This window comes from Stegostoma tigrinum, chromosome 20, assembly GCF_030684315.1.
Source record: "Stegostoma tigrinum isolate sSteTig4 chromosome 20, sSteTig4.hap1, whole genome shotgun sequence".
Taxonomy (NCBI): domain Eukaryota; kingdom Metazoa; phylum Chordata; class Chondrichthyes; order Orectolobiformes; family Stegostomatidae; genus Stegostoma; species Stegostoma tigrinum.
The window spans coordinates 29,668,756-29,683,713 of record NC_081373.1 but is presented as its reverse complement, the minus strand read 5'-3'; the positions used below and the strand labels follow the sequence as shown (position 1 = coordinate 29,683,713).

The following is a 14,958-nucleotide window of genomic DNA, read 5'->3' as shown; positions in this document are numbered from 1 at the left end:
CCGTCTAGAGGTCAACCAGCAGCGGCTTCATGATGGGAAGCAGATGCCATTTATCAAGACCTGCCTCGACCCCATGACCCTTTAGTTCAGTATCAGAATTCCACCACTGCTGGTTCTCAGGCTACTGTTAGATACAGCACTAAAATAAGTTGCAGAAAGACATGACTAATACACAGTATTAGGATAATACACAGTAAAAACAAACAATAAAGTGTGTTATTTATGAAGAATGCTTCATACATTGTTTTCTCTAGGGACTGTACTTTCATGCAGTGAGAAGATTTGTATCTTCTGAGGAAGTTCTGAGGAAGGGTCACCGGACCCGAAACATAAACTCTGTTTTCTCCTTCACAGATGCTGCCAGACCTGCTGAGCTTTTTCAGCAAGTTTGTTCTTGTTCTTGTTCTTGTTTAGGCTTGTATCTTCCTGTGAGACTAGGAACTCTGTCTATGGGAATTTTACTGCTGACAGGGTATTACAAAGCAGATAGATTCAAAGATGCCACACCTAGGAGTGTTGTCAATCAGATTAAGCACACTTCACAAAGAAAAATGCCTTCTGTTATGAAGTCATTATGCAGGTTTCATGGAAGCAAAAGTCAAAATAATCACTGGGAAACTCACTAGAAAGCTATAAGAAACAGAAACAGTCCAGATGACGAAGACATGGCATGGAAGTAATCAAAAAGAGAAGGTTAGTTTGTGTACAGGAAATTTTTTTCTGTAAAAATGGCAGATGTCATTGACACACATATTTTCTCACTTAAAGCAGGGCTTATGCATACACTATAATAGCAGCAAAAAGCATGAGGAAATTCTAGGTCAATATCTTAACAATCACGATGACTTTAAGACATGCTTTCAGTTATATCAAAGGTGCCACAAATGAGTCATATACAAACACTGAACTCAATGTCACTGACATCTCTGATAAAAATGTTTTTAATAAAAAATTGATGCAATTGGCATGCAAAAAAAGTGCAGCACAGGGTAAATTGATGACCACATCTTTTGGTTATAAACAGCCTATCTCATCAAAAGTCGCCATCAAACAAAATCTCACAATTTTCAGTCTTTTGGTAAGGTCTTGTGCCTGCATTTTCTTCTGTAAAACCTCACATCCCATTCATATATTATTAATATTCTTGCATAATTTTTTACCATTATAAATTGCACTGGTCATATTTGAAGTGGAAAATTATTGTTGAATGATGGCACTTCAGTTTTATGTCATTTAATTTTTCTCAGTCACTGCAGAGTACTTAATACATATTAAGATTAAATACAACAGTACATTGTATTCAGGAACAAACAACGCTGTCATCTTACTGTCATATTATTGGAAACCATTCCACGAGGTCTTCCACCTACTACTAGTAAGTCTAATTCTACATGCTTCTCTACATATGTTTCTACACTCAAACAGCTAGATTTAAAGCTTCTTCCTTGGCCTCTGTGTCTTTCTGTCTTCCTTTGTATTCCTCCCACACCACTACTGATGCCCAGTGGGGAGCAGCCATGTGATATCATAGGAAAGTTGCTCCAGGCGCCAATCCACAACAGTATGTATTAAAGGTCTTGGGGCTGAATGTCTCCTGTTTCCTTTGGTTACATCAGTGAATTCAGCCAAACCAACACAAAAGTTTCTGGAGTATTAAATGTCAGTGAGTTATACTAGAAATGGCTTATGCTGGGTTTCCAGTGTCTTTTCAGCTTGATTTAAATTCTTTTTTTTGTCAAATCCGCTCCATCAAACGTACTGGCAACACCCTCATTGGCCCTGCTTCAGGAAAACTCTTCAAATATTTCTTGATTTCTTAGGCCTGCAGCTGCTGGTTGGTGAGTTCTAAAATTGTTTTTACAGCAAAGTATTTAATTTATTAGAAATTGAGCATTAAGTCATTCAGTAAAATAAAACAAAGAACTGTGAATGCCGGAAGTCTGAAACAAAAACGGAATATGCTGGAAAAATGCAGCAGGCCCTGTTAAAACATGTATGGAGAGAAAAACAGAGTTAATGTTTCTTTGTTTCGTTCTGTTGACATAAACAGCACTTTCTGTTTTTTGATTAGATTATTCAATATAGTTTATAGAAGTCATTTTACTGCTCCCTAGTTAGATTACTCACAGATGGAAGACTGATCAAAGGACCCTTGTTGAAAAGGCTTATTTTGTTTTTACTGAGGAACAAAATTTTAGCTGTATTAATAACACCACATCAGATTATAGCTCTTAAATAGATAAAGTAACTTTCACTTGTAACCATCAAACTCCTAGATTGTTGAAAAAGGAAATGCAACTGGTTATTGATGAACTTCAGGAACAAAGCCCATTGTCCTTCTCTGTCTGGTGTCTTTCAGCACAAAACATTGTGACTGCCTCTTAATTGCCCTCTGAAATGGCTAAGCAAGTTGTATTAAAACTGCCATGATGAGCAATAATGGGACTAAAACTTGACTGACCATCCAAAATCAACTAGTCATTGAACTCAGACACTACGAGAGCATGCCCAGCTCAGTCCATCCTAAAGGTTCTCCTTGCCAAACTCTAAAAGTTGTGCTAAAATAGGGAGATCAGACTCATAACTTAGTCAATCAATAGCCTGACATAGCCATAGTCAGAAAGTGGTACCATTCTGTCATTATGTTCCAATCTCCTCCATCACCATCATTGGGTATCTCACAGGCGTAGTGCAGATTCATCAAAAGTGACAGCAACATGGAGTACAGCTGTAGGGGAATAGTCCTGAGAACCTTTAGTACTGGTTTTGGATTTCTAGATCCCATGGCATCAGGTCAAACATAGGCAAGAAAATTTCCTGCTGGTTACCACTATTATCCTCCTTCAAATAATGGATCTGTCTTCCTCTAAACTGGACACCACTTAGAAGAGATATTGGGGATTACAATGACACAGAAGAACTCTGGCTGCTAAACTTTAATGTTTGCATGGCATATTCCTCACTTTATCAATACCACCGAACCAGGTTCAATGAGGAGTCTAGAAGAGCATGCCAGGAACAGCATCATGTATGCTTAAACACAAGATGCCAACCTGCTAAAGCTTCAGCACGGGACTCCATGCATGCTAACCTATAATGGAGGCAGCTTTGTATAAACAGAGTTACATAAACCCTTAAAAAAGGGTATGATAGAACAATTCTATTGAAGACCATTTCTCTCCGCAGTTCCTTACTGACACATTGAAAATTTACAGCATTTTTTGTTTTTATTTCAACTATTTAAATCTAGTCATGACTGGCTTGCATCTATGTTCTATAAATTTGAGCTGATCCAAAATTCTATTGGTGGTATTCTAACTTGCAACACATCCCACTGAGTCACTGCCACTGCTCTGACTAACCTACTTAACAATGAGTCCATAATATGCCTCATTTTAAGCTTATGTCCTCACGTTCAAATGCTTCATCTCTCCTTATCTCTATAATCTTTTTCATCCATACAACCTTCAAAGTGCTGTACTCTGTTCTTCAAATCTGTCTTTGATGATTCCTCACTTCTTCTAATGTATGATACCTTTAGCTATCTCAACTTAAGAGTATCCTTTTCCAAATCTTCATACCTCTGCTCCTTTAAAATTCTTGTTAAAACTAATCTTTTTGACTAAGCATCTGGTCAGCTGTCTGAACATGCCTTATTTTGGCTTAGTGTGTATTTGTGTTTGATCATATGCTTGTGAACTGCCTTGGGATGTTTGACTGCATTAAAGACACTATATAATGTAAGTTGTTGTAATTGGCTCCACTGTGCTCTTAAAAGATCATTTATTTAGATATAAAAGTTTGATTCCTAAAATTATAGATTTATTCATTGAACATTACCCTGAAATATTGAAGGCACAAGCAGTTTTTAATAAACTCTTTATGAGATGGCAAACAGGGACCACAACAGTCAATTTTCCTCAATGTGTTTTGAACAACTGATTGTCACTGCTATATATCCAGAGAAGTATGAAAATTTCATTATTCTGTAACAGAGAGCCACTGGTAAAATTCATTTAAGTGAACTGGAAAATGAAATAAGTAGTACGAGTAGATGTTAGTAAATCATGGATCCTTGTTTTCAATTAAATATTTCAATGATAATTGACCAGGTAATTATTTTTAAGATGCCATGTTTTTGTCCTTCTAAAGGTATGAATGACTTCAGTTATCTGCACACAAACTCCTTTGAGATTTCTATATATGTTGGCTGTGACAAGTTCCCTCATGAGAGTGAGCTGCCAGATCAGTGGGAAAACAACAGAGAGTCCCTCCTTGTTTTCATGGAACAGGTATGTTATTGAATGTTATGTATGTTATATAGTCATTCTTTGTGCTATCTAAATCTGAAGTGACTATTTCCAGGTCATGTTATAATGCTATTCTAGTCCTGCCCAAAGTACTGGACTGGGTGAAGGAGATGTACAGAAAAACCACACGAAATTGATTATCATTTAGGAGTCACTGCTGTCAGTGTTGTTGAAAATTTGGCCTTGTAAACATGAAAGCATAACTTTCCAAATATTCCCTTTGACACTGTTCTGAGGGCTAGGTCTGACCAACATGGAGGTGCTACACCTGGTAAGTGCAGGAATGGAGTCACAGTCACATGTGGGGAGGTCCGTGGGGAGGTCCACGGGTAGCACCTCCCTGTCTCATAGCATTAGAACTGCACAGGCCCAGCCAGGGTGGGTTTATCACCAACTTAACTGGTAAATCAGTGGTTCCCAACATTTTCAGTTATGTGGCATCATTCAATGAGCCAACCATTCCATGGCATACCCACTTTTCTCAGCCGAATTGTTTGCTCATAAACGTCACATACATTATGGTTACAGACTTGAGAGAGGTTTGCAACAAAATGCATTGTAAGGCTAAATGGGGTGGTAAGGTTAATAATCCAATTTCAAGACCAATACTATCCCAAATACCCCAAGCATGATAAAAAGGCCTCACTGTGATTTAAAGTCTATAAAAGTTTTGGAGACTTCAGTATATCAGCTAGGTATCAATAGAAGTAAAAGATGTGTGGACTGAAATAACATTTGAACTATTTAAAAATTAAATTCTCTGAAATTTGAAGCCAAGTTTTAATTTATTTCAATCAATTAATTTTCTGATATTTCATGCATGTCTGCAGTGTGTTGTACCTGCTCCTGTTGCTCACAGACAGAAAAGTAGTCCACAGTTGTAAGCCATTTGAGAAATCATTATAGCAAATGATAATTGCAGCTTAGAGAAGTGATGACTATGGTGGCCATAATTGTATTCACTGAATGGAAGAAGACTGTTACACACAATGACTGTCAGCCTTTCAGCAATATACTCATGTTAGTACTATTACTGTCTCATTTCTGGGATGAGTCACCACCAATCTGCTACATTTGACATGCCCTCTAACTTTTCTCCCATCTATGATAAGCTTAATGCCTTCTTTGGGAACAATTAACTTAGTTCATTCCCCTATTATGTGCGCTTGCATCAAAAGTCAACGTGAGGTGCTCGGGTGAAACCTCCGAAAGGCTCTGTGAGGTTGCTGCTTTGACACAGAGCTAATAGCTGTTCTTTGAAACTTGAATCATGATAATAGACTGAGCAAAGAGAAGGATTTATTGCTTAGAGGATTTATTGTTAAAACAGCAAGGGTGCCTCATTTTACCCTCATAAAAAGTGACCTGAATTGTCCTGCCAAAGTTAATTATCAAGAAAATGACTAATGTTCCTTTTGGTTCCGGTTTTTATTTTATTCTAAAAAGGTAGCCCCCTTATGTACCAGAAAGAAAAATCAGTGGAATAGAAGTTTATCAGTTACTTCAAGAGTTGTACAGTGTAAGAACAAGTTTGAAAATGAGTCCGCTACTGTTCAGAGCAAGCACTTCAAGTCATCATCCCTCAGTCAACCCACAGTCCTAATTTCAATGTTACCACTTTAACATCAGGATCAGAAACAGACCTGGACTTGGATGCATCAGTAGCATTGGAAGCAGATCTTCGTTTTAAATCGAGCGCTTTTTTCATGGTGGATCTGTTAACCCACTCTGATGCAGTGGTAAAAGCTACAGCAGCCCATACCCAGGTTTTCCCATGAATGCCAGTTTCTAAAAGCCTATTTGTCCACCTGAGTTGACAAGGTCTCTCTCCTCGCTGTTCCAAGTGGCCAATGATTTGCATGAGCACTGCCACCTGCAAATTTCACTCGGTGCAGACTGCTCCTGGGAAATATCAAACAGGGAAATTAGAAATATTTGCAAAGACTTAGGAAAGACTAAAAAAAGTTTTTTTTCACATATCAGTAACCTGATCCAAGACACATAGGGCAAAGGGCTAAAAGTAGACTGGCAGAATTGAAGTGAAAGAAAGCCTCGAACAATGTCCAAATCTTTGCCCCACTCTTATGCATAATTCTGACATATAGCTTATTATTAAAGAACTGACATTAAGTTCATTCAAATTATAAGTGGACTGTTCACACTGCGGGGTCTGTTCTAAACATTTGATAGTCAACCTCATCCATAATTGAAAAATTGCATTCTCATATCTCTTCTCGTACATATGTATCATTTTACTAATTTGCTGTTTGCATCATAGTGACTTGATCCTAATGCAATTAATTGCATGGTAAAGATACATTGGCCCCATCACAAAATGCTGGAAGTTCTGTCATGACGCAAAATATTTTTGAGGAATGCTATAATAGCAATTACAGGATGAATTGACCAATTGGCATTTAACAGTCACAATAATTGCAAGGCTTACGGTTACAGAAGACTCATGTTTAACATTTGTTAGCTTCAGACTTGTTTGTTTTCCTGATCAGGTCCATCGGGGTATCAAAGGTATAGTGCAAGATCCACAGGGAAAAGGAATTCCGAATGCTGTCATATCAGTTGAAGGCATCAATCACGATGTTACAACAGGTAAGAAATGATGATGTTACAATTATACAAATTATGGTAAGAATTGTATTAGAATGTAAATTGAATTAAATTTCATGTAAATTAAATACTGTGCAAGAGTGAAGAGATCTTGATACACACTCTCTTTTGGATTGGAGTAACAGCAACTATTTCATATCACAAAATGAAACAGGGGCTGAATATTCCCAGTTTCCGGAATGGTGGGGCAAGGTTAGTTGGTAAAACACGATGAGAATAGAAAAATTAGTTGCTTGATGTTGAGAGGATAAGTCTGATTTTGCGCCTGAAGTTTCATTAGCTAGAGGAGAATCTCACTGATGAGCAAAGAGAGGCCTATTCACACACAGCAACATTTCAATATTACCTAATCTTAACTCATTTATATGCTGGTTTCAATTTCCCCCAACAGTGAGAGAAACTAGGCAGTGACAAATCCTAACAGGAAAGTCTAAGGGGGCCTGGTGAGTGCAGCTTGCCAGCATCTTCCTTGGCGCTCATCTTGGCCAGTATTCCCCAACATCTCAGAGTACACTTCAAGGACAGCAAACATCTGCATCTTCTGTCCACAGAGGCTGACATTGGCAATCACCAGCCTCACCACATCATCACGGCACATTTCCACCTCACTTACAAAACAATTCGGTACTTCAACGCTGCGGTTTTGTGCTCACTGACTCTTACATTGGAAAGCTGCTGCCAGGGTACTTTGCAGACAGAGACAGGTACTAATCTCATGTATCAGATGCATGACACATACCTGCACTTTAAGCTTGTTGTCTTAGCACTCACTCTCTTTACATCTATTTGGATGCCCACAGCATCTCTGCCTTGCCTTTTTTTTCACCTTGGTGCTTTGGTTAGAAATTAGAGGCTTACTTCAGAATTAGCACAGACGCAAAACCCATTAGAATATAGAACATAGAACACTACAGTGCAGTACAGGCCCTTCGGCCCTCGATGTTGCGCCAACCTGTGACACCAAACTGAAGCCCATCTCACCTACACTATTCCATTATCATCCATATGTTTATCCAATGACCATTAAAATGCCCTTAAAGTTGGTGAGTCTACTACTGTTGCAGGCAGCGCATTCCATGCCCTTACTACTCTCTGAGTAAAGAATCTACCTCTGACATCTGTCCCATATCTATCACCCCTCAATTTAAGGCTATGTCCCCTTGTGCTAGCCATCACCATCTGAGGAAAAAGGCTCTCACTGTCCACCCTATCTAATCCTCTGATTATCTTGTATGTCTCTGTTAGGTCACCTCTTAACCTTCTTATCTCTAATGAAAACAGCCTCAAGTCCTTCAGCCTTTCCTCATAAGACCTTCCCTTTTTTTCACCTTTTCCAATGCTTCCACATCCTTCCTATAATGCTGTGACCAGAACAGCATGCAATACTCCAAGTGTGGCCGCACCAGAGTTTTTTACAGCTGCAATAGTAGGCTGTCTTTTTTGCCAGCAATGATCACTTTAAGGGGTGGACATGTTGCTAGATGGCACCATGCTACATCAGTGCCATACCTACATCACATGTCAGCAGCTCACATGACAAATATACTCAATGTGCTTCAACCAAGTTGTCATGCCTCAAAGTCTATGCCGTTAGTCAAGTGTAGGGGTCTGTCATATGTCACAGGATACATGTACAATACGTCAACAGCATTAGCCAATATTACTCCATGGGCTTCAAAACAGTCAGTCAATTGCTTGGAAGTGTCAGGGGTTTTGTAACACTGCACTCTGAGCATGGAAAGTCAGTCCTGCAAGTCCAATGTGACGACTTCAGGGAATAGTGGGGCTGTAGTCAGGGAGCTGCACAGAGATAAGTCAGGGCTCAGTCAGTCATCAGTTTGGGTAGTACCTCCAAGTTAGACAAGGAGGCTGACTACAGTCAGTCCCGGAGTTCTGTTCACTGAAAGTCAAGGAGGGTTATCAGGGCTCACTGCTGTGGTGCTGAAGTTTTGGGAGTCAAATGTAGAGATTTCAGGGAACATGCTGAGATGCAGAGGACACAATAATTGTGAAGAGGTGAATGAGGGACAACTTAACACATTTCAGAAGGAGACAGAGAGTGCTGGAGGGCACAGGGTATTTGCAGGACGTTGGCCTTCGACAGTCACCATCCACCCTGGCTTCAATGGGGGCATAATACAATTCAAACTATGTACCTGAGCATTGTGGGTAAATAGTGAAGCTGAGACTTCAATAAAAGGTCAGGTGGGAACACAAGGAAGCTCAAATCCATTGGCATTGACAGGGAGTGCAAGGCAAAAAGATACATGATGTTTTTAGGATATAACCTAGACTGACATGCCGTAGCTGTGAATCAATCTGAAGCTCAACCTGTGTCACTTTCAACTTAATTCAAAGCATGCAATGCAAGTGAAAAATAGCTGTCACCACACCCATATTGGGCAGCGTAGATGATTGTTTTCTCTGTCTGAGGGAGTGTGCTTTACTTGTGAGTGATGTGAGACCCTTCAAGGAGCTAATGCGTTAATGAGCCATTTATGCAGTACAGGTTGAAAACAGCTGTAATGATAGAACTCTGGGTCTTAAATCTTGTATAGTGACCAACCATCTTGATGAAATCCTGGACATAATTTTGATTGTGTCATTGATCATTACAAATTGATCTTAATGACTGTTGAGAAGTAATATCAGGTGAGCTGCGTATTTTCACCTGCATTCTATAATTTACAAATACAGTCCAAGGTCTTACCACCTGTTCAAAAATCCAGGAGCTGCTTACTCATATTTAGGACAACTGTTCATGTTTATGTGCAATGCTATCTTGGGTAATCTTGGGGGTTTGTAGTCTGGGCTGCTGAGAGAAGACCTCATTCTTCTAACCACAATTGTAGGCTCCTACTCTTTGTGTGTCTCATGGCTGGACCAACACACCTCTGAATCAAGTCTGCTATGTAAAAGGTTCATGTAGAGGCATCTCATTGCTCTCCTTGCCCTAGTGTTTAGATGACATTGTTTAAATGTTCTTTGTGTGTACTGTGACTACTGATTGATCACACTCCTGAGGAGCTGGGATGTTTCTAATATTACCACATCGACTCTTTGGAACCAAGCCTAAAGGATGCGGGTACACAATGTGTTGTTGGTCTGCATCAGCATTTGCAGCACAAACATTTGCAGAGAATGATGAGAAACAGGAGTCTGGAAGTTCTCAGATCCTCAAGTGAATGGGGAGTGGCCTCTCTAAGGCAGGGTTTTCAGCAAACAGTGCCTTCATGAGGAAGTGGAGGAGAGCCACAGTTGTTATTCCTCGATGAAATGTCCTCCAGATTAGGGAGGCGCCAGAGCATCACTGAGCGAGGATGTTCTGGGACACAATGCCGAAAGGTTGTCATCAGCCATTGCATTCCGGGTGCAAGGTGCGACATTCAGTACTGAGGTAGCAATCAGAATGCTGCATCACAAGACCCGGTACTGATACAATGCAACAGCTTCTTCCACTGGAGCCAATGATGTCCATGCACCGTCTCCTTAAATTAAGATTTCCATGCTTGCTGATGTCAGAGTTTTCATTTCGCATTATGGTATTATGCCATTGAGTATGGCCTCAAGTCTAAACATCAACTCTGCCTGGCTGGCAATGTCTTTGTCTTCCTTCATTTGGGTAAGTGCTGAGATTGGTGCTGGAGCTTTTACAGTTCTGTACCTTTACTGGTTCTTACAAAATAACTCATCCTCCTCCAAGAGAAGGTGAGAGTTAGTAAATGACTTTTGAAAAGATTTGTGCCAATGTGAGAATCAGCGTCATATTGTTCTACTTTGCACCTGTTAAAAGATAACATCAAAATGCTGTTTGTGGCATGGAGGATGGGAGGGTTTTGAATTCTATGGGAAGTGTCAATGTTACAGCTGGGTTTGTTATAGAGGAAGAGATTTTAAAAAAGAGGCATGCTTACCCACACTGTCCAGGTCGGTGGCTCAGTGGTCAGCAATCCTGCCTCACAGCACCAGGGACCCAGGTTTGATTCCACCCTTGGGTGACTGTCTGTGTGGAGTTTGCACCTTCTCTCCGTGTCTGCGTGGGTTTCCTCCGGGTGCTCCGGTTTCCTCCCACATTCCGAAGATGTGCAGGCTAGATGGATTGGCCAAGCTAAATTGCCCAAAAGTGTTCATGGATGTGTAGATTAGGTGGGTTATAGGGGTATGGGTCTGGGTGTGATGCTCTGAGGGTTGGAGTGGTCTTGTTGGGCCGAAGAGCCTGCTTCAACACTGTAGAGATTCAGCGAAATGCCTCCAGGCTCCACCTGCTTCACTGCCTTCAACAGCACTCTATTGAAGAAAGAAGATGCTGTTGCCTGAGACAACACTTTGCACAGAATCCTCCTTATAACAGCACTGAATTAAACTGTGTTCAATATACCTTGATTTGAGAGATGCATTTGTTCTTAAAATGAGATAGAGAATCTTGACATGTTTGAATTTAAGCAAGTGCTTGCTACAAGGCTTGGACAAAAACAATTGCTCTAGAACATAACTGATCTGGATGTGAGTGTACAAGGCATGATTACTTAGTTTGCTGGTGATGCAAAATTCAGAGGTTTCATTGATAGTGAGGAGGTTATCAAAAATTACAGTGGGATCTTGATCAGATGGGGAAATGGGCTGAGGATTGACAAATGCAATTCGATACAGACGAGTGTGAGGTGTTACACTTTGAAAAGTCAAACCAAGATGAAATAGTAAATGGTAAGGTCGTGAGGAGTGTTATGGAACAGAGGGACCTAGGAGTACAAGTACATAGTTTGTTGAAAGCAGTGTCACAGGTGGACAGGGTGGTGAAGAAGGTAGTTAACATGCTGGCCTTCATTGGTCAAGGCAGTGGGTAAAGAAGTTGCGACATTATGTTAAGTTGTATAAATTGTTGATGAGGCTGCACTTGGAGTATTGCTTTGGAAAGACATAGTTAAACTAAAAAGTGTGAAAAGGAAATTTACGAGGATGTTGCCAGGACTAATAGTTTTGAGTTCGAGGATGCCCAAGATAAGGCTTTATTCCTTCGAACTTAGGAGAATGAGTGGTGACATTATTGAAGTGTTTACGATCATGAAGGGCATAGATAGGATGAATACATGTAGTTTTTTTCCCAGCAATGGGGAATTGAAAACTACAAGGTTTAGGTTTAAGGTGAAAGGGGGTAGATTTAAGAAAGACCTGAGGGGCAATTTCGTCATATAGAGAGTGGTGCGTATATGGAATGGGCTGCCAGAGAAACTGGTTGAGGCAGGTACAACAGCAACATTTAAAAGAAAAATTTGAATAGGTACATGGATGAGAAGGGTTTAGAGGGATATGGACCAAATGCAGGCAATTGGAACTAGCTGAATGGGCACCACGTTCAGCATGGACCAGTGTGGGCCGAAGGGCCTGTTTCCATTCTGTATTACTCCATGGCTCTAACAGTAAAGTCATCTGGGAAAATAATAGACAGTGATTCTGAAAACAAACCTCTTAAAAGAAGATATTGTGAAAGAGCAAATGTTCACATAAATTTAGTTTTCACTGCTGAAGGGATTGAAGGAGTTGTTTTTCTGATTCGCAGACTTGCCTACTGAAATATTCAGGAAAAGCTGAAATGAGTCAGTTGAAACTTAACCACATTTCAAGCAGGCAGATGTGTGGAAAGTATGAAATACACTCACTGATCTCAAATTCAAGTATGAGGTAGTTTAACTCCCCAGCTTCATTTAAGTGTCACTGGCCTACTTCCTGCTTTGGGCATGTCAGAGAGAGAGAAGATCTGATTGCCTACTAGCCTGCAATGCAGAGGGAATTCCAACAGGTAGAGGAAGATATTCCAGGAAGTGGAAGATTGTGACTTCCCAAGTGGATCTTGGAGCAGAATTATTTCTCTACCGGGCTTCGTTATAGAAATACTTCTCCTACCTAAAGGGCCTTTTTGTCCTTACTACCAGTTATTAACCCTCTCCTCCCTACCAGCGCAAAGTTTTCATCCCATTTCTCCTGGTAAATTGAAGCTCTACTGGGAAGCCATTGGAGACCGGAACTTGATTTTTATTTATGCTTGGAGTTCCCATTTGGATTTCATTGGCTTTTCACTCAAATCAGCAATGTTAAGATGAGGAAGCATTGAGAAAGGAGTCAGAAATGCAACATCTCAATCACAGACCAAATTTATTCTTCATTACCCCAACTATTCGCACCAAAGGAAGAGCCAAAATTCCTCAAGATTTTCACATTTTCAATGGCATTGACCTTCTTGGGTCACTGAGTAATTTGGAAATTAGAGGAAACTAAAATGATCTCAGGAAGTAAAATCATCAAAAAAGGTTAAACAAACTAAGAATTCTGTAGAAATTAATTCCAAGAGTGAATTTATTCCTTATTCACATATATGTGAAATGTAGTGAAAGAGAAAGTGAAAATGGCAAAAATCAGGAAAAGGTTAAAGTGAAATACATCAAAATACACACACGTTTCTATGAAATCTATATTAATGTGCCTTGCTTTATATTATCAAACCTAAGAATGTATAGAAAATTGATGGGAAACATTTAATATTGTAGAAACTTCAAGATAAAGAGGTTCAAAATTGATTAGTTAATAAATGAGATATTCCAATAAAAGCTGAAGTAAAGTGTAGTCGCTTCTATCATTAATAAACCAGAAGGATTTTCACAAGGATGATATTTTGGCTTGCATTGACCACCATAAGAACAATGTCCTAGGAAAATTGGAAAAAAAATGGTGTCGCTAAGTAATCCATCATTAAACAAATAAACAATATTTAAAAAATCTGAATCTTAAACAGATTTGGAGATCGACAAATAAAATGTTAGAGTGTTACCGAAACTGCAGCTGATTTCCAATTGAAGTCTAATTGTAAATCGGAGTGCGGACCGGTAGTGCTAATATACCAAGTAAGCTGTGTCTTTTAATCTGTGGACGCATCTTTTGTTCCAGCAACTGACGGAGACTATTGGCGGCTCTTAAATCCTGGCGAGTACAAAGTCACGGCCAAGGCTGAAGGCTACTCAAGTGCAACCCGGAACTGTGAGGTTGGATACGATATGGGAGCAACTGAATGTCATTTCGTTCTGAGCAGAACAAATCTGTCAAGAATTAAAGAGATCATGGAGAAGTTTGGGAAGCAGCCAATCAATGTCTCTCTGAAACGGTTCAGGCGGGTTCGACACAGACGTCGTCAGTTATAGGAAATCCTTGTAGAACAAAAAGACCTTTCTAAATGATGACAGTTCAAGTTTTATTTTATTCAAACAGCAACAAACTTTGCCAATTCATTTAAAATAACAAGATGCAATCTGGATTTATGTTACTTGTCGCCACAATATTCAGTTTATTATTTTAATGTATAACATGTGCAACTTTTAAACTACTCAGCACTTTCCTGCATGATTTAGTTAGAAAATTTGCCATACTGCTGCATATATACAAAGAATATTTTACTAGTTCTCGCTTTGGAAATACTGGCCATCACTCTCAGACACTACATCAATATTACAGAATCCCTGCTATGCAAATAGAGGCCATTCTGCCTATTGAGTCTGCACTGACTCTCTGAAGAGCATCCAACCCAGACCTATGTCCCACTCTATCCCATAAGCCCATAATTACCATGACTAATTCACTTACCCTGTATATCCCTGGACATTATAGGACAATATAACATGGCCAATGCACATCATTGGACTGTGACAGGAAGCTGGAGCATCCAGTGGAAACCCACACAGACTCTGAGAATGTGCAAACTCTACGCAGAGTCATCCAAGGCTGGAGTTGAACCTGGGTCCCTGGCACTGTGAAGCATGTGCCACCATCAATGATATGATTTGTGTATTTCAAAACTTATTCACTTTAATGTTCTTTACCAATAAGTTTTATTTTTCTGCAGTGTTTTGGAGTTATGCAGTAATAAATAGAAGCCAAATATTTTAAAGAAGTGTCTGGCGGGAAAAGCTCATAGTCTGTCAAACCTGCCTCACTCCATTGATGGTTGGACTACCATGGTTAAAAATTTCTCCCAGCT

General features: G+C 39.8%; 1 protein-coding gene and 1 long non-coding RNA gene across 2 annotated transcripts in view; one reads left to right on the top strand and one right to left on the bottom strand.

Moving 5' to 3' along the window:
- Positions 1-14,242, top strand: part of cpxm2 (carboxypeptidase X (M14 family), member 2) — a 133,646-nt gene extending 119,404 nt beyond the window's left edge. Inside the window, exons 12-14 of the mRNA XM_048551466.2 lie at positions 4,153-4,292; positions 6,818-6,917; positions 13,875-14,242. Coding sequence (XP_048407423.1) covers positions 4,153-4,292; positions 6,818-6,917; positions 13,875-14,125 — 491 coding nt within the window. The 3' untranslated portion in view covers positions 14,126-14,242. The remainder of the gene's footprint in view (positions 1-4,152; positions 4,293-6,817; positions 6,918-13,874) is intronic.
- Positions 1,321-14,042, bottom strand: LOC132210785 (uncharacterized). The gene is made up of 3 exons (XR_009446971.1): positions 13,759-14,042; positions 10,850-11,222; positions 1,321-1,845 (listed from the first exon to the last, which is right to left on the bottom strand). It is a non-coding gene; the product is annotated as an uncharacterized LOC132210785 (long non-coding RNA).
- Positions 14,243-14,958: the final 716 nt, after the last annotated feature.